Below are 20,784 nucleotides of genomic sequence, written 5' to 3' on the forward strand. Positions count from 1 at the left end.
TCATTCAACACTCACACCACTGTATAAAATACAGATCATAAAGAGCCGAAGAGAGGGAACTGCCAGCCACAAAAAGGAAGCCAAATAGGACAACTGCCGCATTTCCCCACAAAACGGAAGACAATCATTTTTCACTGAGGATGAAAACCGGAACTTTTCACACACGTTTCCTTTCCGAATCTAATAGGGACACAGCAAATTTAAACGAACGGGCTTGTGTAAAGCTCTACTCCTTTTCCAAGCACACCCTTTCTGAAGAAATCAGTCAGGAAGGAAAAATCTCCAACAACGGTGTCATGGCTTTTCTCTTTTTCCCCGACTCCGTCATGCACAATCAGCCCTTCTACTTCCACAGAATACGGATCTGCTTTCATATTGCTAATACATTCTAATTTATCGAGCTCAAGTCTCGACAACAAAACCTCTCCCCTGAAGATTAATCTTTGACCCGTGAGGAACCAAGTCCTTCCTGCTGTCAATGGACGCGGGATGGTCCCTTCCTCATTTCAATCCACCACGGAGACAGGAAAGTGAAACTCACACAAACAAGACACCGGGAAATACAGAAAAGCACTGCTACTACCTCAAAGGGGAGCTACAGTCAAAGCATTTCCGCTCAACCTCTTACCAAGGAAAAATCAAAACTTTCCGACGCTACACAAACACAGAAAAAGGCGTGAAATTGGCGTCACCAAAGAAAACCAGAGGAAAAGGGGCGAACTTTAGGAAAAGCTCAAAAGGAGAAAGAGCTCACGCTTTACACACCTGCGGTGCATCGGCATCGGCGGGCGGCTCTCCCGCGACGAGCTCACTGCTCAGGCCGGGCTTCTCGCACGAATCCCCGCCCAGCAGCTCCTCCGCAGACAGGACGGGCACCGGCGGCGGCGGCCAAGCCGCCTCGGGCACGGCGCGGGCCGGCGCCGCCACGCACAGGTTGTAGGAGTAGGGCAAGGTGCCCTCGCAGAAGTCGGCCGGGAAGGCGGCGCCGGCCATCGAGAAGCGCTGCGCGCCCAGGCAGCGCAGCACGGCGGGCGGCCCGGCCCGGCGCAGCCGCGCCAGCACCAAGAGCGCCACGCTCAGCACCAAGAGCGCCGACAGCAGCGCCAGCGCCAGCACCAGGTAGAACTGCAGCTCGGCCGCCGCCGCCTCGCCGCCCGCCGCCCGCTCGCTCAGCTCCGGCAGCGCCTCCTGCAAGCTCTCGGCCAGCACCACGTGCAGCGTGGCCGTGGCCGACAGCGCCGGCTGCCCGTGGTCCTTCACCACGGCCACCACGCGCTGCTTGGCCGCGTCCCGCTCGGACACGGCGCGCGCCGTGCGCACCTCGCCGCTGTGCAGCCCCACGCGGAACAGCGCCGGCTCCGACGCCTGCACCAGCTCGTACGACAGCCACGCGTTGCGCCCCGCGTCCGCGTCCACCGCCACCACCTTGGCCACCAGGTAGCCGGCCTCGGCCGAACGCGGAACCACCTCGAAAGGCGGCGCCGCCCCTCCCGCCGCTGCCTCACCCGCCGCCGCCGCCGCCGGCCACAGCACCCGCGGCGCGTTGTCGTTGCGGTCCAGCACGAACACGCGCACCGTGGCCGTGGAGCTGCGCGCCGGCGCGCCGCCGTCCTGCGCCCGCACCGCCACCCAGAACTCGCGGCACTGCTCGTAGTCCAAGGAGCGCTGCGCGTACAGCGCGCCGCTCCGCGCCTCCACCGACACCGGCGGCGCCGCGCCCGCCGCGCCCGCGCTGCCGCCCGCCAGCCAGTAGCTCACGCGCCCGTTGGCGCCCGCGTCCGCGTCCCGCGCCTGCACGCGCACCACCAGCGCGCCCGCCGCGTTGTTCTCCGCCACGTACGCGCTGTACGCCGCCTCCTCGAACACCGGCGCGTTGTCGTTCACGTCCGACACCTCCAGCACCAGCTCCCTGCTGCTCCGCAGCGCCGGCCTGCCCCGGTCCCGGGCCACCACCGTCACGCGCTGCTCGGCCGCCTGCTCGCGGTCCAGCGCGCTCGCCGTCACCACCTTGTACGAGCCGCCCGACGACGCCACGATCGACAGCGGCGCCTCCCCCGACAGCTCGCACGACACATGACCGTTCTCGCCCGAGTCCCGATCCCGCACTTTCAGGAGGGCCACCACGGTGCCGGTCGGGGCGTCCTCGGGCACGGTGCTAGACAAAGAGAGAATGGTGATCTCGGGCGCGTTGTCATTCTCGTCGGTGATATCGATCTGCACTTCGCAGTGACTGGTGAGCCCACCGCCGTCTCTCGCCTCCAAACGGAACATGTATTTATTCTTCTCCTCAAAATCGAGGAGTCCCGCTGTCCTGATCTCTCCGCTGTCGCTGTCGATAGCGAACAACTCCCTGACGGCGTCTGGGACGTTGCCGAAGGAGTAGGACACTCGCCCGTTGGAGCCCGCGTCTGCATCCGTGGCCCGTACCTGCAGCACCAGCGAACCAACGGGCAGATTCTCTGCCACGCGCGCCTCGTAGATGGTTTTGCTGAACACGGGTGGGTTGTCGTTGGCGTCGGTGACATTGATGCGAACCTGGACAGTCCCGGACCTCACGGGGTCTCCGCCATCCATCGCTGTCAACACCAATTCAATGGAGCTCTGCTTCTCCCGGTCCAGAGCTCTCTCCAGTACTAATTCCGGCTGCTTGCTTCCACCGGGGTTCTCCTTTAAGGCCAAACTGAAGCACGGGTTGGTGGCGAGATGGTAAGTCAGCAGCGAGTTGCTCCCTGCGTCTTCATCTCGTGCCGTCTCCAGCGGAAAACGAGCACCAGGAGGGATTAATTCACCGATCTCGAGGTCCAGAGCAGCCTTGCTGAAGGTCGGGGAGTTGTCGTTCACGTCCTCGATGGACACCTCGACATGGAAAATGTTCAGCGGGTTGTGCACGACCGCCTCGAAGCTGACAGAACAGGTCGCCGACTCGCCGCACATCTCCTCCCGGTCCAGCCTCTCGTTCACGTACAGGTTCCCGTTCTCCTCGTTCACACTGAAGTATTGCTTCTCCTCGCTCAGCCGCAGCTTGCGCGCCGGCAGCTCGTCCGCGCTGAGCCCCAGGTCCCGCGCCAGCGGCCCCACGAGCGAGCCTGTGCCCAGCTCCTCGGGGATGGCGTAGCGGACCCGCTCGGCCGCCGCCCGCCACCACACGCACAGCAGCACCGCGCCCAGCAGCGCTCGCCCGCCGCCCGGCCCGCGCCTCTGCCGCCGCCTCACCGCCATTCTCTGCCGCCAGCGCTCGCCGCGCTCCTGCCTCCTGCCGCTGCCGCGCCTCCCTCGCAGCCGCTCTCGCCGCACAGCGCAGCGCCCGCCGCAGCGCACACAGCCCGCTCGGGCCGCCTCGGACGCCGCTGCTCCCCGACAAGCGCCGCCTCTCGCCGCTGCCGCTGCCGCTGCCGCTGTGGCCGGCGCCGGGCGAGCGAGCAGCCTGCGGGGGCAGGACGCTGCGGCGGCCGCGGCTCCAGCGCCGCTCGGCGGCGGCCAACAGCGGCACCCGGAGGCGCCGCGACGCCACTGCAGCCGCCGGATGGCCGCGCTCCGGGGGCCCGGACTGGCGCGGGGACCGGGGCTTAGCGTGATTTCAAATGAGTTTAAAACGTAGTTGCGCTTTTAAATTCTTTTAGGTCATCTGTTTGATTCCCACTCAATGTGAGAAGGAAATGTTTATGGCAAAGCCATATATAAGGGAATTTTATATATTGTCTTAGCAATGTCAAAGCACAACTAAGGAAACAGGAAACTCTTTGTATGTCAGTATCCAGGGAAATCTATGAGTACTCTATCATGTAGCTTCAATTCTGCTTTCCTGCCTTGGTTCAAATTAAGTCGAGGTATAGTTTAGCCTAAAGCAATGGTTTTTTCTAATTTATGCTAAACAACATCTTTATCTTTCTGATTCTGAAAAGTTACTTCTTTTGCATCTCCATGTTTGTGGACCTGATGATAGAAATGCAAAGCCACCATGAGTCTTTTATAGACCCAAAGAATTCTCTGGGTTGAATGCATCCTTTAAAATTACTTAATCCACACATCAGTCATGGGCAGGACCATCCTTCACTAGAGCAGGTTACTGATAGGCCGGTACAACCTCTCCTTGAAGCCTTTCAATGGTGTCACATCCATAGTAATTGTTGGCAACTCATTCCAGGGTCTCACCATCCTCATCATAAAAAAGAATGTCAACTCCAACCCTAAAAATCTCTTTCAATCTTTCTTGTAGGTATTTTATATAAATTGAAAAGGCAGGAAAAAAATCGACTCAAACATTTCTATTCTCTGGCTAAAGAACCTGAGTTTTCTCAGAGCATCTTTATGGCAGAGGTGTTCCAGTTCTTTGACAATCTATGTGGTCAAAGAAGTGTACGGGGAGAGGAGCACCTTCCCATTTTCCTGGTCATCCTACTTGCTGTGCAAGCCGAGATGCAATCTGGGCAGCAAGTGGACATTGCCAGCTCACGCCCCAGTTACCATCCAGCAGTGACCCAAAGCACTTTTCTGCAAGGCTGCTCCCAGTCCACCACTCCCTGTTCAAACTGGGGATTGCCCTGACCCGCGTGCGGGACCTTGCACTTGGCCTTCTTGAACTTCTTGATGTTTGCACAGGTCTGCTCCTCCAGCTTATCCATAAACATCATCCCTGACCTCCCACTCATCAACTCAGCTTGGTACCAGCTGCAAATTTGTGGAGGGAGTGCTTGATCCCATTGTCTATGAAGATACTGAATAGCACTGATCCCACTCTAGATATCACACATTACTGACTTCCAGCTGGACATTGAGTGCAAGAGTCCAGAACTCTTGGGAGGTGACTTTCCTGCCTGTTCCTCAGCCATTTAACAGCCTCCAGACATGAGCCCAGCATGGTCTGGGTGATTGGGTAGGAGACCCTCTGTCCACATCCTCCCACTGGCTCCTGTCCCACTCACGGAAATCTAACCAGGCCTGGGTGGCCACTCTGCACTTTGACCACTGCAGCACAGATGCTTCTGCATTTTTACACCACACACAAAGTGTTCCTGGGGGAGCACACATGTGCTTAGGAAACCCTTCCTCTTTCCACCTGGAAACATCCCAGCTGTGGGTGGGAACTCCACCTGCACTGGCCCAGCTGGCACAGAGGACACCTTCCACAGCAGATCAGACACGCTGGGCTGGAGCTCATGACAACAAGCACTGCAAGAGGGAGAAACACAGAGAAGTCAACACATGCAAGAACATTTTGTAAGTCTCACTGGCTCTGCACAAGCAACTCCAATCCCACTGTGCTCCAGCAGGCACAGGCTGTGTTAGCTATGACACAGCACAAGCAAGGCAATGACCGACTTCTCCTCTGGCCTCACACACAGAGCTCCCCTGGCTTCTTCTTCTTCTACGCCATGCAGCTGCAAGGTTCTGCTTGTGGCCATCTCCTCACTGCTCACATTTCTCCTGAGATGATCATGCACTGCAGCCACACCCACAAGGGAGGTACATTTGTCTGCTCACCACCATGATGATAAGGGACTGAAGGATTCTCAAGCACCCAAATGATAAACAACCACACTGAAAGATTAGCAGTCATCCAACAGAGAATGGATCATCAAACCATTGGCTTAGAGGGAATCTCCTCCCCATCTTTATCTCCTGCTCTTATCCACACAGATGTACCATCTACTAAAGTCCTATTTCCATCTATTGTTCCCAGCAGTAACAGAACACAAAGTCACTCTCATATCTCCTGCCTTCCACTCCCAGTGGAACAACAGCAAGAGACATGAACACACCAGACATTGCTAAAAAAGATAGGTTGTTGATAATAGTAACTATACCCACATACAGAGTGGATCAAGGAAAAACAAAATTGGAAAAAACAACAAAAAAACAACAAAACCCAAACCAGAAATCAGATAAGGCCAGGAAGGATTAGAAGACAGCAAGGTGTCAAAGATCCTCACAGTGGAGGCTTCTAGGCCTTGATTTCAACCCCTAAAATTCATCCCTCAGAACATCTAGCAGTCAACTGAGGCCTCAAGCTGCAAGTGTGGCCCTAAACACTTACACTGCACAGTAGGAGAGGGGTTTCATTTGAAGATTTGGTCCTCACCTCAGCACCTTTTTCTACTGCATGGCCTGCTCACCTTGCACAGTCATTAAACCATCATTTTAAACAGCACCTCATTGGCCTCTTCCTCAAGTTAAATCTTCTGACAAATTACAACACATTGTCTTACTGCTCCTGCTTCCTATTTTTCCTATTTCCCCCATACACAATTCTCTCCTAGGTGGCTGAAGTAAGGATTTGATGAAAAACAACAGTCACTGTTTCAAATTTAAAAGTCCTGACCAGAATTGTGAAAAATGAGCTCCAACCTAACCTGGAAACAAAGGCCTGAAGGAAAGTGTAAATACAGCTCGGGAGAAACTCGAGTTGATCAAAACCTTATATAGAGATACAGATGGATATTGGAGGTTTCACACAGCATTCATTAGCTATTGTAGACAAGATTTATGGATCTACATGGACAGTTGTTGTGGAAAATGTTTCTGTTGAGGACTGTCATTGTGTTTCATGACAGAGAAGCCAGTATCAGAACAGTACAGAAATGGCACTGGCTTTGGCACCAAGCAAGAAATCAAACCATTGCTCAGCCAAACCCACATGGATACACCGATTTTCCTGGCACAGAACTGAGCTCTCACCCTCCTCACTCTGCATTCACAGCCTTTAGTCTCACCATCAACATATGACAAAATTTTGGTTGTATCTTGGCCACAAAGAAGAAAAACCCTGTGGGCAAACATACATTTATAAAGTTGTATTTCTTCAATCAAGGTCCTGCTGGGAGGGGCTCTGAGCAACCTGGTCTGGTGGAAGATGTCCCTGCCCATGGCAGATGAGTTGAACAATAATGTCTTTAAGGTCCTTTTCAACACAAACCATTCCATGATTCTCTGTTTCTCTGATTCCATGATTACATGTACAGCTTCAAGGTATGGAGGAGAGATACTCTCCCTACAGGACAACTCCATGTTTTGGAGTTTGCAGGATTGCCAGGCACAATGAAGATCAACTGTACTCCTTGACAAGAAAACCAGCTAAGAAACAACCCAAGCAAACCAAAAAAATCATCCAAAAACACTTAATCATCTCAGCAAGAAGGGAAAACACCAGAACAGTGTCAATCATGGCCTCACATTTCTGACTGTGTCAACTGCAGTGTATACACAACACAGGAAACTCGACTGTAACTAAAGCACAGGAGGCCTCACACAGGAGCTCACCCCACACAGTCATTTCCTTGGACAGTAAGAGAAAGAAAAACCTTGCAACCACAGCTGTGGGCCTCATCTACTAGGACAAATAGAACTTAACACATTTCTTTCATTCATTTTGAACTCCATCACAGTGAACTCCAGCACCAGCCCTGTCTCTGCACAGACAGACTTCTCTCTTTCCAAGCAGAACAAGAAAACAAATTTTGCATACAGACATCAGTAGAAGAATAGTTGTCTGCAGAGCTTCTCAGATCCCAAGCATCACAACTCAGATTATTCTGTTCCTCCCAGTTATTGGAACAAGTGTAAAACCTTAGATAGGCCATAAATTGTTACCAGCTCTGTCACAGACCCAGCCATCCAAGGAGCAGCTCAGAGGCAACATCACCGTTCTTCAGCACATGCACTCCTCACAAGATGTGTCACTGCCACCCTGCATGCACAAGAATACCAAACCCAAACCAGGCCATTGCAGTCCAAACCACACAAGATAAAATCAGGAGACTCCTCCTGACTCATGTTCAGAAGGCCAGCAATAGCCCTGGGCATCAACAAAACACAGGCCATGTCTCCACCAGGGCCTCCTCACACACCACACCCCCAGCACTCCCCCTAACCCTGCACAGCTCACAGGGTTATCACACATCTTCAGAATTTAGAGAGACTCCACCAAAAGGAAACTCTCTCAGACTCTATCTCCTGACCATGGATAAGATTTGACTTCTCACCCTACCCATGGGATAAAAACCAGCATTTCTTACAGGGACAGTTTAAAGAAACATGTAGGTGAAAGTGTCTCTCTTTTACCCTACAAACATGAAAGAACCATCTCCAGGTCATCAGAACACCGAGACAGAAAGTTACCCCTGCAGAACTAAAGAGATCACAACAATCTTCTGAGTTATAGAAATCAGAGTAGAGGATTAATAACTTCTTTATAGGCCCAAATCGCACAGGTTGATCTTCACTTACAGCATATTTCACAGGTACAACATTAAGATTTTGAGTGAAACAATTATGATGGTGTGCAAATACTTAGTAAGAACCTTCCAGGGTTCTCCATGCAGATGGAATACATATCTTCTAGACAATGACTTTGGGAAGAAACACCTCACATTGCTTCATCCTAGAGACAGGAACTGGACAGGGAATGGAGGAAATCATTCCTTGCAGTCTTTCAGCAGACATTCATGCACAGCTCACACGACTCCAATTTCCAACCCTTCACATCATCCCTGCTCTTCTTCCACCCACATCTCTTAAAAACACCTGACAGTGGAGGCCCAGCTCCCCAGACCACTTCTCTTCACACCACCAATCTCACACAGCTCTCTCTACTTCTCTGTACCATGGAAGCTGCATTTGCCTGCTCCCTGAAGTTCTGTCAAGAGACTGCAGAGGTCTGAAAGGAAAAGCCCAGCAGACTTTAGGGAGACACTGAGTCAGTGAATATCTGCACAGGGGGAATTGTGCCCACCTTCGATCTCCTGCTGCACCTTGAATCTCTCCCTTCCCACCCATGCAATTCTCCTGCCGTGCTAAATATTTCATACCAAGGCTCTTCCAGATCCATTTGACATAGCTCTACCTTAAAAAAACAAGAAAAAAACAAAGCAGATCTGCCATTTCCTCCTGCATTTCCTCCTCCGCCTGCAGCCACGTACAGGCTTTTCAAAGATTCACAACTGCAAGACAATCCCCAATCTTCAGAACAGGCAGACATCAAGGAGCACTTGTTGCCCGACCAAATCCTCAGGTGAGGACAAAGATCAAAACATGGATGGCAAGAAGGCATTCCCTGCTGACGTCCATGATGTATCTTGGAAAATGATAAAGAACAATCTGCAGAGAAGTTCCAATCAAAGCCATCTGCATTTTGTTCAAGACACATTCAACCGATTCAAGCACATGTGCTGCTGGGAAGACACATGAGTCAGCTGAAGACCCGTATTTCTCAATAATGGAATACATCCGTTCAGAAGACCGAATACTAAGAGGAATATGGATTTTATACAGCACAGCTGACATAGGGTAAGAATACCTGGAATCTGATCAATAGTCGAACTTCCAACCTAACCAACAGCCTGCCAGCAGCAGCCTTCTCCATCCTTCCTTCTTTTATACCCGGAAGGTTGAGGACTCCACGGTCACACAACGAAGGCAATGGGCACGAGCCCACACAATGTCAAAGAAGAAATATATACCTTGATTTTAAGGAAAGTCTCCTATGCAAGCCAGGGAACAAAGCGAGGACAGGGCAGTGGAATATGAGGAGAAACCCTTGTGCAGAAATTCTGGACGGAGAAACTCACCGAGGGAGCGGAGGCATCGGCGGGGAGGGCGGCGGCCACATCCTCCTGCCCGAGCAGCGGCGCGGGCTCGTCGGGCAGCGGCCGGGCCGGGAGGGTGTCGCAGCAGCTGGCGCCCGAGAAGCGCAGCTGGCTCTTGCGCGAGTCGGCCGTGAGCGACACGTCGTGCGAGTAGGACTGCAGGAAGGCGCGCACGCCGTCGATGCCCACGAAGTGCGACACGGGCACGCCGCGCAAGGCGCCGCTGGCGGGCGGCAGCAGCTGCCGGCGGCGCCAGCGGCGCAGGCGCAGCGCCAGCAGCAGCAGCAGGAAGGCGACGAAGAGGCACGACACGGCGGCCACGGCCAGCACCAGCCAGCGCGTCAGGCTGCCGGCCGCCTCGCCCGGCGCCGCCGCCTCGGCCGCGCTGCCCAGCTCGGCCAGCAGCTCGGCCACGCTCTCGGCCAGCACCACGCTCAGCGTGGCCGTGGCCGACAGCGCCGGCCGCCCGTGGTCCTTCACCACCACCACCAGGCTGTGGCGCGCCGCGTCGCGGGCCAGCGGCGAGCGCGCCGTGCGCACCTCGCCGCTGTGCAGCCCCACGCGGAACAGCCCCGGCTCCGTCGCCTTGGCCAGCTCGTACGACAGCCACGCGTTCTGCCCCGCGTCCGCGTCCACCGCCACCACCTTGGCCACCAGCGCGCCGGCCTCCGCCCAGCGCGGCGCCAGCTCCACGCCCGACCACGCAGCGTCCGAGCCCGCCGCCGCCGCCGAAGCCGGGTACAGCACCTGCGGCGCGTTGTCGTTCTCGTCCACGATCAGCAGCCGCACCGACACGTTGCTGCTCAGCGCCGGCGCGCCGCCGTCCTCCGCACGCACCCACAGCTGCAGCTCGCGCACCTGCTCGTAGTCCAAGGAGCGCAGCGCGTACAGCGCGCCCGTCTCCGCCTGCACCGACACGTACGACGACAGCGGCGCGCCCCGCACCCGCCCCTCCCGCAGCCGGTACCGCACGCGCGCGTTCTGCCCCCAGTCCGCGTCCGTGGCGCGCACCGTCAGCACCAGCGCGCCCGCCGCGTTGTTCTCCGCCAGACGAGCGCTGTAGCGCTCCTGCTCGAACACGGGCGCGTTGTCGTTCACGTCCAGCACCCGCAGCGCCAGCACCGCGCTGCTCTGCAGCGCCGGCGACCCGCCGTCGGCCGCCCGCACCGTCACGTTGTACTCCGACACCTGCTCCCGGTCCAGCTCTCTCGCTGTCAGCACACGATAGTAATCCTCAAAGGACTTCTCCAGCCGGAACGGGACGCCCCCATCGAGCGAGCAGCGCACCTCGCCATTCGCTCCCGAGTCCCGGTCCTGCACGTGCAGCAGAGCCACCACAGTACCTGCCGGTGCATCCTCTGAGATCTCACTCAGCGCCGACGACACTGTGAGTCTGGGGGCGTTATCGTTCACATCCGCTACAGTAACCAGAATTTTGGATGTGTCAGAAAGGCCTCCTCCGTCCCGTGCCTGCACCTCCAGTTCGTGGGAGTCGCCTTCCTCGAAATCCAGACTCCGTAACAGGGTGATTGCTCCTGTTTCACCGTCCAGTTGGAAAATCTGCGAGGCTTTTTCTGTGATTTTCTTTAACGAGTATTTCACGTGTCCGTACAGACCGTCGTCGGCATCGGTGGCAGTGACGGTGACGAGGACGGAGCCCACGGGCACGTCCTCGGGCACTCGCACCGTGTACTCCGCCTGGCTGAACACGGGCGCGTTGTCGTTCGCGTCCAGCACCGTCACGCGGATCCGAGCCGTGCCCGTCCGGGCCGGATCGCCGCCGTCGCTCGCCCTCAGCACCAGCTCGTGAAACGCCGCCTCCTCGCGGTCCAGCGCCTTGGCCAGCACCAGCTCGGGACGCTGATCGCCGCCGGGGCCCGCCTGCACGGCCAGCGAGAAGTGCTCGTCACCGCTCAGCTCGTAGCTCTGCAGGGAATTCCGGCCCGAGTCCGGGTCGTGAGCCTCGGCCAGTGGAAACCGCGACCCCGGGGCTGTCGTCTCGCTCATTGTCAGTTCTGTTTCAGCCTCTCGAAAGCTCGGCGCGTTGTCGTTAATATCCGTGATCTCCACCTGAATTCCGTACACCTGCATCTGTCCCTCCACTATCAGCTCACAGCGCACCACGCATTGCTGCACACGCTCGCACAGCTGCTCTCTGTCGATCCTCTCCGCCGTCACTAAATGTCCCGTCTTCCCGTGCAGAGTGAAATACTGTGGACTACCCTTGTCCAAGAGATGAACGCCGCCATCTCGGAGCGCCAGCAGCTGCAGCCCCAGGTCCTTGGCCACATCGCCCACGAACGAGCCCTTGAGCATCTCCTCGGGCACCGAGTAGCGCAGCTGCCCCCACGCCGCCTCCCACGCCGCCAGCAGCACGGCCCAGAGCAGAGCTCGCTGCCGCCGGCCCCAGCGCCTCCCCGCCGCGCTCATCTCCGCCGCGGCAGATCCCCGCTGCCGCCTGCTGCTCAGCTACTCCCGCTTGCTGAGGTTTCCTACCGGGCTCTCCGCTCCGAGCCCCTTTTGTAGCCTCCTCCGCCTTCCCGCTTCACGGATTCGCACAGTGAGGACGTTCCCAGATCGCGGGGCTGCCGACCCAGGAATCCAGCGATCGAGTGATCGAGCCGCTCCGCAGCGGGCGGGGCTGCCGGCAGCGCTCCGCTCTCCCTCTCGCTCCTCTCGGTCAACAGCGGCGCCCGCAGCCTCCTCCCGGCACTGCAGGCACCGAGCGCTGCCCGGCGCTGCCCGCCCGTCTCCTGCCTCCCCATTTCTCCAGCCCATCTCTGCTTTGACCCTCCAGGGCATCACGATCGGGAGGAAGGCAGAGGCATTCCTTGGCCGTGTTCCTTTACCGTATGGGAAACCAATCACTTACTAGTGTTATTTTATGTAAAATAAAACACATTTTCCGTATTTAACCCTGCAGCTTTTTGTTAGTCTTATCCTTTTTGTTTAAAAGCATCTTCAGCAATAGGCTGTCAGGGAGAAACGGGAGCTATCAGGTTCATTAATACAAGCGGGACAAGAGTAACAGCATGCTTCCTGAAGTCAGGGAGCTAATTGTTACAGGATATAATTATAGCTACAAATAAAGATGCAGCTACAACACTCGAAGGAAAGTTTCAGGGCTTCAGATCTTTGATATCCCTTCCTAAGATAAACCTAGCAGTTCCTTAGTTTATACAGATTTACGTTTAATAGTGTCGTCCCAGGTTTCCTTTTGTTCTGAAATCAACTTGTCATGCATTTAAGCTCGTTAGTAAATTGTTCATCTAATTATTTCTTAATGATGTTGCTCCGATATGTTTTCAAGAAAAGAATCAGAGAAACAAAAGAACAACAAATGTACAGCTGCCCTCTCGAAATGCTGCTGACCATTAATGACTGTGCAAATGGGATTGACTCAAGTGCCGAAACCGTCGCTTGGCCAATCTCCCTGATATCTGATCTCTTTGGTATCTCAGATGTCGATCCTAGTAAACACAATTGTAAAAATTTGCAGTTCTCGATATACCCGAGTTCTACTAAATTCCCGAAACTCTCTCAGTGGAGAGAAAAGAAAACAAATTATATTAAACACGAATCATTGAACACTCTCACCACTGTAAGAAATAAAGATCATGAAGAGCAAAACAGAGGGAACTGCCGGCCACAAGAAGAAAGCCAAATAGGAACTCTGCCGCATTTCCCCACAAAACGGGAGACAATCTTTTTTCACTGAGGATGAAAACCGGAACTTTTCACGTTTCCTTTCTGAATCTAATAGGGACACAGCAAATTTTAACGAACGGACTTGTGTAAAGCTCTACTCCTTTTCAAGCACACCATTTCTGAAGAAGTCAGTCAGGAAGGAAAAATCTCCAATACAGCGTGTCATGCCTTTCTCTTTTTCCCCGACTCAGTCATGCAGAATCAGTCCTTCTCCTTCCACAGAATACGGATCTGCTCTCAAGACTGCTAACACATTCTAATGGATAGAGTACAAGTTTTGACAACAAAACCTCCCCCCTGAAGCTGAACTTTTTATCCGTGAGGAAACAAGTCCTTCCTGCTCTCCATGGACGGGGGATGGTCCCTTCACCATTTCAATCCACCACGGAGAAAGGAACGTGAAACTCAGAAAAAAAAAAAAAAAAGGCACCGTGAAATATGAAAAAGCACTGCTACTACCTCAAAGAGGAGCTACAGTCAAAGGTGTTAAGCTGAAGATGTTACCAAGGAGAAATCAAAAATTTTCAACGCCACACTACGACACAGAAAAGGACTACAAACTGATACTTGAAGAGATAACCAGGGGAATAGGGACAACACTCAGGAAAGCCTCAAATAGACAAAGCGCTCACTCTTTACACACCTGCGGTGCATCGGTATCGGCGGGCGGCTCTCCCGCGACGAGCTCACTGCTCAGGCCGGGCTTCTCGCACGAATCCCCGCCCAGCAGCTCCTCCGCAGACAGGACGGGCACCGGCGGCGGCGGCCAAGCTGCCTCGGGCACGGCGCGGGCCGGCGCCGCCACGCACAGGTTGTAGGAGTAGGGCAAGGTGCCCTCGCAGAAGTCGGCCGGGAAGGCGGCGCCGGCCACCGAGAAGCGCTGCGCGCCCAGGCAGCGCAGCACGGCGGGCGGCCCGGCCCGGCGCAGCCGCGCCAGCACCAAGAGCGCCACGCTCAGCACCAAGAGCGCCGACAGCAGCGCCAGCGCCAGCACCAGGTAGAACTGCAGCTCGGCCGCCGCCGCCTCGCCGCCCGCCGCCCGCTCGCTCAGCTCCGGCAGCGCCTCCTGCAAGCTCTCGGCCAGCACCACGTGCAGCGTGGCCGTGGCCGACAGCGCCGGCTGCCCGTGGTCCTTCACCACGGCCACCACGCGCTGCTTGGCCGCGTCCCGCTCGGACACGGCGCGCGCCGTGCGCACCTCGCCGCTGTGCAGCCCCACGCGGAACAGCGCCGGCTCCGACGCCTGCACCAGCTCGTACGACAGCCACGCGTTGCGCCCCGCGTCCGCGTCCACCGCCACCACCTTGGCCACCAGGTAGCCGGCCTCGGCCGAACGCGGAACCACCTCGAAAGGCGGCGCCGCCCCTCCCGCCGCCGCCGGCCACAGCACCCGCGGCGCGTTGTCGTTGCGGTCCAGCACGAACACGCGCACCGTGGCCGTGGAGCTGCGCGCCGGCGCGCCGCCGTCCTGCGCCCGCACCGCCACCCAGAACTCGCGGCACTGCTCGTAGTCCAAGGAGCGCTGCGCGTACAGCGCGCCGCTCCGCGCCTCCACCGACACCGGCGGCGCCGCGCCCGCCGCGCCCGCGCTGCCGCCCGCCAGCCAGTAGCTCACGCGCCCGTTGGCGCCCGCGTCCGCGTCCCGCGCCTGCACGCGCACCACCAGCGCGCCCGCCGCGTTGTTCTCCGCCACGTACGCGCTGTACGCCGCCTCCTCGAACACCGGCGCGTTGTCGTTCACGTCCGACACCTCCAGCACCAGCTCCCTGCTGCTCCGCAGCGCCGGCCTGCCCCGGTCCCGGGCCACCACCGTCACGCGCTGCTCGGCCGCCTGCTCGCGGTCCAGCGCGCTCGCCGTCACCACCTTGTACGAGCCGCCCGACGACGCCACGATCGACAGCGGCGCCTCCCCCGACAGCTCGCACGACACCTGACCGTTCTCGCCCGAGTCTGGGTCATTTACGTTCAGCACGGCCACCACGGTGCCGACCGGAGCGTCCTCAGGCACCGGGCTCGAGAGGGACAGAATGGTGATCTCGGGCGCGTTGTCATTCACGTCCAGCACCTCCACCTCCACCTTACAGTGCGCCACTAAACCCCCTCCGTCCGTTGCCTCCACAGCCAGGCTGAAACTGCGGGTATCCTCAAAGTCCAGCGCCTCCTGCAGCGTGATGGTCCCGCTCTCGGCGTCCACCGTGAACTTCTGACGTACTTCGGCCGGCATTTCCCCGAAGCTATAGGTGATGTGGGCGTTGTTTCCGGCATCAGCATCGGAGGCAGAGACGTTCAGCACCGTCGATCCCGGGGGCGCGTCCTCGCGCAGGCTGACGCGGTACCGGTCCTGCGCGAACACGGGTGGGTTGTCATTGGCGTCGGTGACGTTGATCCACAGCTGGGCGGTGCCAGTCCGGGGCGGGTCGCCGCCATCCACCGCACTCAGCATCAGCCGCAGTCTCGGCTCGCTCTCCCGGTCCAGCGAGTGGCGCAGAACCAGCTCCGCGGATCTGCTGCTGTCTTGGCTCTCTTTCACGTCCACCGTGAAGTACCCGTTGGCCTCCAGCTCATACCCCTGCAACGAGTTACTGCCCACGTCCGGATCCTCTGCCATGCCCAAGTAAAACCGGGCTCCGGGAGAAGTAAACTCGTTGATCTCAAGCTGAAATTTGTCTCGCAAAAAGCGCGGTGTGTTGTCGTTCACGTCCTGGATGTCCACTTCGACATGGAAAACGTTCAGCGGGTTGTGAACCAGCACCTCGAAGCTGACAGAGCAGGTCGCCGACTTGCCGCACATCTCCTCCCGGTCCAGCCTCTCGTTCACGTACAGGTTCCCGTTCTCCTCGTTCACACTGAAGTATTTCAGCTGCTTCTTGCCGCCAGACGCCACCTGCAGCTTGCGTGCCGGCAGCTCGTCCGCGCTGAGCCCCAGGTCCCGCGCCAGCGGCCCCACGAGCGAGCCTGTGCCCAGCTCCTCGGGGATGGCGTAGCGGACCCGCTCGGCCGCCGCCCGCCACCACACGCACAGCAGCACCGCGCCCAGCAGCGCTCGCCCGCCGCCCGGCCCGCGCCTCTGCCGCCGCCTCACCGCCATTCTCTGCCGCCAGCGCTCGCCGCGCTCCTGCCTCCTGCCGCTGCCGCGCCTCCCTCGCAGCCGCTCTCGCCGCACAGCGCAGCGCCCGCCGCAGCGCACACAGCCCGCTCGGGCCGCCTCGGACGCCGCTGCTCCCCGACAAGCGCCGCCTCTCGCCGCTGCCGCTGCCGCTGCCGGCGGCGCCGCTGCCGCTGTGGCCGGCGCCGGGCGAGCGAGCAGCCTGCGGGGGCAGGACGCTGCGGCGGCCGCGGCTCCAGCGCCGCTCGGCGGCGGCCAACAGCGGCACCCGGAGGCGCCGCGACGCCACTGCAGCCGCCGGATGGCCGCGCTCCGGGGGCCCGGCTTGGCGCGGGGACCGGGGCTGCACCGGCACCGGGGTCTCCGCTCCGCTGCACACAGCGAGCGCAGAAGCTCTTGCTTCATTCGACTCCAGGACGTTTCTATCTCAAATGTGCGTGCCGGTGCTTTTAGAGCATTCTTTCGAGTCACAGTGAGCAATCAGAAGCAAACATTCATGGTAGGGCAGTAAATTTATCTGCTCTTAATAATATCACGGCGAATCTACTAATATAGGGAAGATATCAAGAGCTTTTTCCCCTCTTTTTCACATCTCTTGAATTGTCCCTTCATTATCTGGGATGAATTTATCTGAGATATAGATCGACTTAAAGCTCTGTAATCAACCCTTATGCCAAGATAACAGATTAATATTTCCCTTTTTTTTTTCCTGACTCATTACAGTTGTTTCATTTGCATCTCCATATCTGAGCGCCTCACAAAGAAAGTGCAAAGCAATGCTGAGTCCCGCTTAGAGCTAAACAGTGTTTTCAGTTTCAGCCTTAAAATTTTCTTTAAAGGTCATTTAATCCACACCTCTGCCATAAGCAGAAATAATTTCTGGTAGACTTGAATGTTGGAGGCATAGCCAAAACTTCTCTGGAGAATATGTTCCATTTTCTCACAACCCACACTGTAAAGCTTTCCCCTAATCAAAACGTTCCTTCTTTTAGCTAAAAACAAACTCTCTGTTTTCCTATGACCACCAGTCCGTGAAAAAAAATGCTCTACAGATATTTTCTATAAGCTCTTTGAAAAATTGATAAAGCGAGATAATTTGAAAAATCTCCAGAGAGATATAATTTCTCCATTCTTGAAGACCTAAACTCCTCCAGTCCTTCTGCATAGCAGAGATGTTCCAACCCTCAGATCACTTCCATGATCCTTCTGGAGACTGTAGCAGGCCCATTTGGGATATTGGCCCAAGAGCTGCCTGCAGTCGATGGTGTCACTGAAAGAGTTTAGAGAGGGGAAGGACACAGTACAAGCAAGGCAATGACCAACTTCTCCTCTGGCCTCACACACAGAGCTCCCCTGGCTTCTTCTTCTTCTTCTACGCCATGCAGCTGCAAGGTTCTGCTTGTGGCCATCTCACTGCTCACATTTCTCCTGAGATGATCATGCACTGCAGCCACACCCACAAGGGAGGTACATTTGTCTGATCACCACCATGATGATAAGGGACTGAAGGATTCTAAAGCACCCAAATGATAAACAACCACACTGAAAGATTAGCAGTCACCCAACAGAGAATGGATCATCAAACCATTGGCATAGAGGGAATCTCCTCCCTGTCTTTATCTCGTACTCTTTCCCACACAGATGCAAGGTCTACCGAAGTCATATTTACATTTATTGTTCCCAGCAGGAACAGAACACAAAGTCACTCTCATGTCTCTTGCCCTCCACTCCCACTGGAACAAGAGCAAGAGACATGAACACACCAAACATTGCCTAACAAAGATAGGTTGTTGATAATAGTAACTATATCCACATACAGAGTAAATCAAGGAAAAACAAAATGGAAAAAACCCCAAAGAAACAAACAAAGAAACAGAAAACCCCTCACCCAAACCATGAATCTGATAAGGCAAGGAAGGATTAGAAGAGAAGAAATCGTCAGAGATGTTCACAGTGAAGTCTTCTAGGCCTTGATTTCAGCCCTTAGAGTTTATCCCTGACAGCACCTAGCAGTCACTGAGGGCTCCAACTGCAAGTGTGGCCCTAAACACTCACACTGCACAGCAGGAGAGGGGCCTTCATTTGATGAATTACTTCTCTCATCAGCAACTTTGTCTACTGCAAGGCCTGCTCACCTTGCACAGTTAAGAAGCCATCAACGTAAACATCTTCTCACGCGCCTCTTCCGCAAGTTAAATCTTCTGATAGTTTACAACAGATTCTCTTTTTGCTTCTGCTTCCTATTCTTCCTATTTCCCACACACACAATTCTCTCCTAGGTGGCTGAAGTAAGGATTTGCTGAATAACAACAGTCACTGTTTCAAATTTACAAGTAATGACCAGAGTTGTCAAAATGAGCTGCAACCTCACCTGGAAACAAAGGCCTGAAGCAAAGTGTATTTACAACTCTGAAGAAACTCCATATCACAGCCTTACACAGCGATACAGATGGATGACGGAGGTTTCACACAGGAATCATCAGCTATTCTAGACAAGAATTACGGTTCTGCATGAACAATTGTTGTGGAAAATGTTCCTGTTGAGCGCTGTCATTGTGTTTCATGACAGAGAAACCAGGATCAGAACAGAACAGAAATGGCCCTGGCTTTGGCACCAAGCAAGAAATCAAACCATTTCTCAGCCAAACACACATGGATTCACTGATTTTCCTGGCACAGAACTGAGCTCTCACCCTCCTCACTCTGCATTCACAGCCTTTAGTCTCACATCAACATATTCCAAAATTCTGGTTGTAACTTGGCCAGAGACAAAAGAACACCTTGGATAAACATTTATTTACGAAGTTGTATTTCTTTAATGAAATCTTCAATGTCAGGCTGGGTGGGGCTCTGAGTAACCTGGTCTGGTGAAAGATATCCCTGTCCATGGCAGAAGAATTGGAACAACAAGATCTTTAAGGTCCTTTTCAACACAAACATTACCATGATCCAGTGTTTCAATGCTTCTAAGATGCACATCTTCAAGACATAGAGGAGAGATACTCTCCCTACTGGATAATTATATTTTCGAGTTTGAAGGATTGCCAGGCACAATGAGGATCAATTTTACACCTTGACAAGAAAATTAGAAAAGAAAAACCCAACACAACCCAAACAAATCATCCAAACACACTTAATCGTCTCAGCCAAGAATTGGAAAACACCAGAACAGTGTCAATCATGGCCTCACATTTCACATTCTGTCAACTGCAGTGTATACACAACACAGGAAACTCGATTGTAACTAATGCACAGGAGGCCTCACACAGGAGCTCACCCCACACAGTCATTTCCTTGGACAGTAAGAGAAAGAAAAACCTTGGAACCACAGCTGTGGGCCTCATCTACTAGGACAAATAGAACTTGACACCATTCGTTCATTCATTTTAAACTCCATCACAGTGAACTCCAGCACTGGCCCTGTCTCTGGACAGACAGACTTCTCTCTGTCCGAGTAGAACAAGAAAACAAATTTTGCATAAAGACATCAGTAGAAGAAAAGTTGTGTGCGCAGCTTCTCAGATCCCAAGCATCACAACTGAGATTATTCTGTTCTTCCCAATTATTGGAACAAGTGTAAAACCTCAGCTAGGCCATAAATTGTTACCAGCTCTGTCACAGACCCAGCCATCCAAGGAGCAGCTCAGAGGCAACATCACCGTTCTTCAGCACATGCACTCCTCACAAGATGTGTCACTGCCACCCTGCATGCAAAAGAATACCAAACCCAAACCAGGCCATTGCAGTCCAAACCACACAAGATAAAATCAGGAGACTCCTCCTGACTCATGTTCAGAAGGCCAGCAATAGCCCTGGGCATCAACAAAACACAGGCCATGTCTCCACCAGGGCCTCCTCACACACCACACCCCCAACACTCCCCCTAACCCTGCACAGCTCACAGGGTTATTACACTTCTTCAAAATTTAGAGAGACTCCACCAAAAGGAAAGTTGCTCAGACTCTATCTCCTGACCATGGATAAGATGTGACTTCTCACCCCATGGGACAAGAAAAAGCATTTCTTACAGAGATATTTTAAAGAAACATGCTGATGCAAATTTCTCTCTATTAACCTACAAACAAGAAAGAACCATCTTCAGGTCATCACCTGTAGAATGGAAGAGCTCAAAACACTTGTCTGGGTTATAGAAATCAGTACTCTATCATGTGTCTTCAATTCTGCTTTCCTGTCCTGGATCAAATTAAGTCGAAGTATAGTTTAGCCTAAAGCAATGTTTTTTAAATTTACCAAGCATAACATTTCTCTTTCAGATTCAGAAAAGTTATTTCTTTTGCATCTCCATATTTGAGGACCTGATGATAGAAATGCAAAGAAACCATTACTCTTTCATAGATCCAAAGAATTCTCTGGGTTGAAAAGATCGCT

The 20,784-nt window shown here is 54.7% G+C and overlaps 3 protein-coding genes across 3 annotated transcripts; all 3 read right to left on the reverse strand.

Moving 5' to 3' along the window:
• Positions 1-750: 750 nt before the first annotated feature.
• On the reverse strand, positions 751-4,631 carry LOC134559253 (protocadherin gamma-B5-like). Its single transcript, XM_063413858.1, has 2 exons — positions 4,465-4,631; positions 751-3,565 (listed from the first exon to the last, which is right to left on the reverse strand). Exons 1-2 carry the CDS (start codon positions 4,629-4,631, stop codon positions 751-753), a joined length of 2,982 nt encoding a protein of 993 aa, XP_063269928.1.
• Positions 4,632-9,131: 4,500 nt separating this feature from the next.
• LOC134559254 (protocadherin gamma-A2-like) lies at positions 9,132-12,321 on the reverse strand. Its single transcript, XM_063413859.1, has 2 exons — positions 9,564-12,321; positions 9,132-9,167 (listed from the first exon to the last, which is right to left on the reverse strand). The coding sequence occupies exons 1-2, from the start codon at positions 12,009-12,011 to the stop codon at positions 9,132-9,134; spliced, it is 2,484 nt and encodes an 827-aa protein (XP_063269929.1). The 5' UTR covers positions 12,012-12,321.
• A 1,596-nt stretch (positions 12,322-13,917) lies between these two features.
• LOC134559255 (protocadherin gamma-B5-like) lies at positions 13,918-16,800 on the reverse strand. The gene has a single exon (XM_063413860.1). The coding sequence runs from the start codon at positions 16,798-16,800 to the stop codon at positions 13,918-13,920; it is 2,883 nt and encodes a 960-aa protein (XP_063269930.1).
• Between the last annotated feature and the right edge of the window lie 3,984 nt (positions 16,801-20,784).

Source organism: Prinia subflava, chromosome 16 (genome assembly GCF_021018805.1).
Source record: "Prinia subflava isolate CZ2003 ecotype Zambia chromosome 16, Cam_Psub_1.2, whole genome shotgun sequence".
Classification (NCBI taxonomy): Eukaryota; Metazoa; Chordata; class Aves; order Passeriformes; family Cisticolidae; genus Prinia; species Prinia subflava.

Bases quoted from the DNA above. Each gene is read 5' to 3' on its own strand.
- LOC134559254 (XM_063413859.1), bottom strand. From the start codon at position 12,011: ATGAGCGCGGCGGGGAGGCGCTGGGGCCGGCGGCAGCGAGCTCTGCTC. The intron at 9,168-9,563 runs GTGAGTTTCTCC...GTGTCTTCCCAG, and splicing joins CCGATGCCTCCGCTCCCTCG to CAGCACATGTGCTTGAATCG.
- LOC134559253 (XM_063413858.1), bottom strand. From the start codon at position 4,631: ATGATGTTTATGGATAAGCTGGAGGAGCAGACCTGTGCAAACATCAAG. The intron at 3,566-4,464 runs GTAACTGGGGCG...AATCACGCTAAG, and splicing joins CTTTGGGTCACTGCTGGATG to CCCCGGTCCCCGCGCCAGTC.
- LOC134559255 (XM_063413860.1), bottom strand. From the start codon at position 16,800: ATGAAGCAAGAGCTTCTGCGCTCGCTGTGTGCAGCGGAGCGGAGACCC.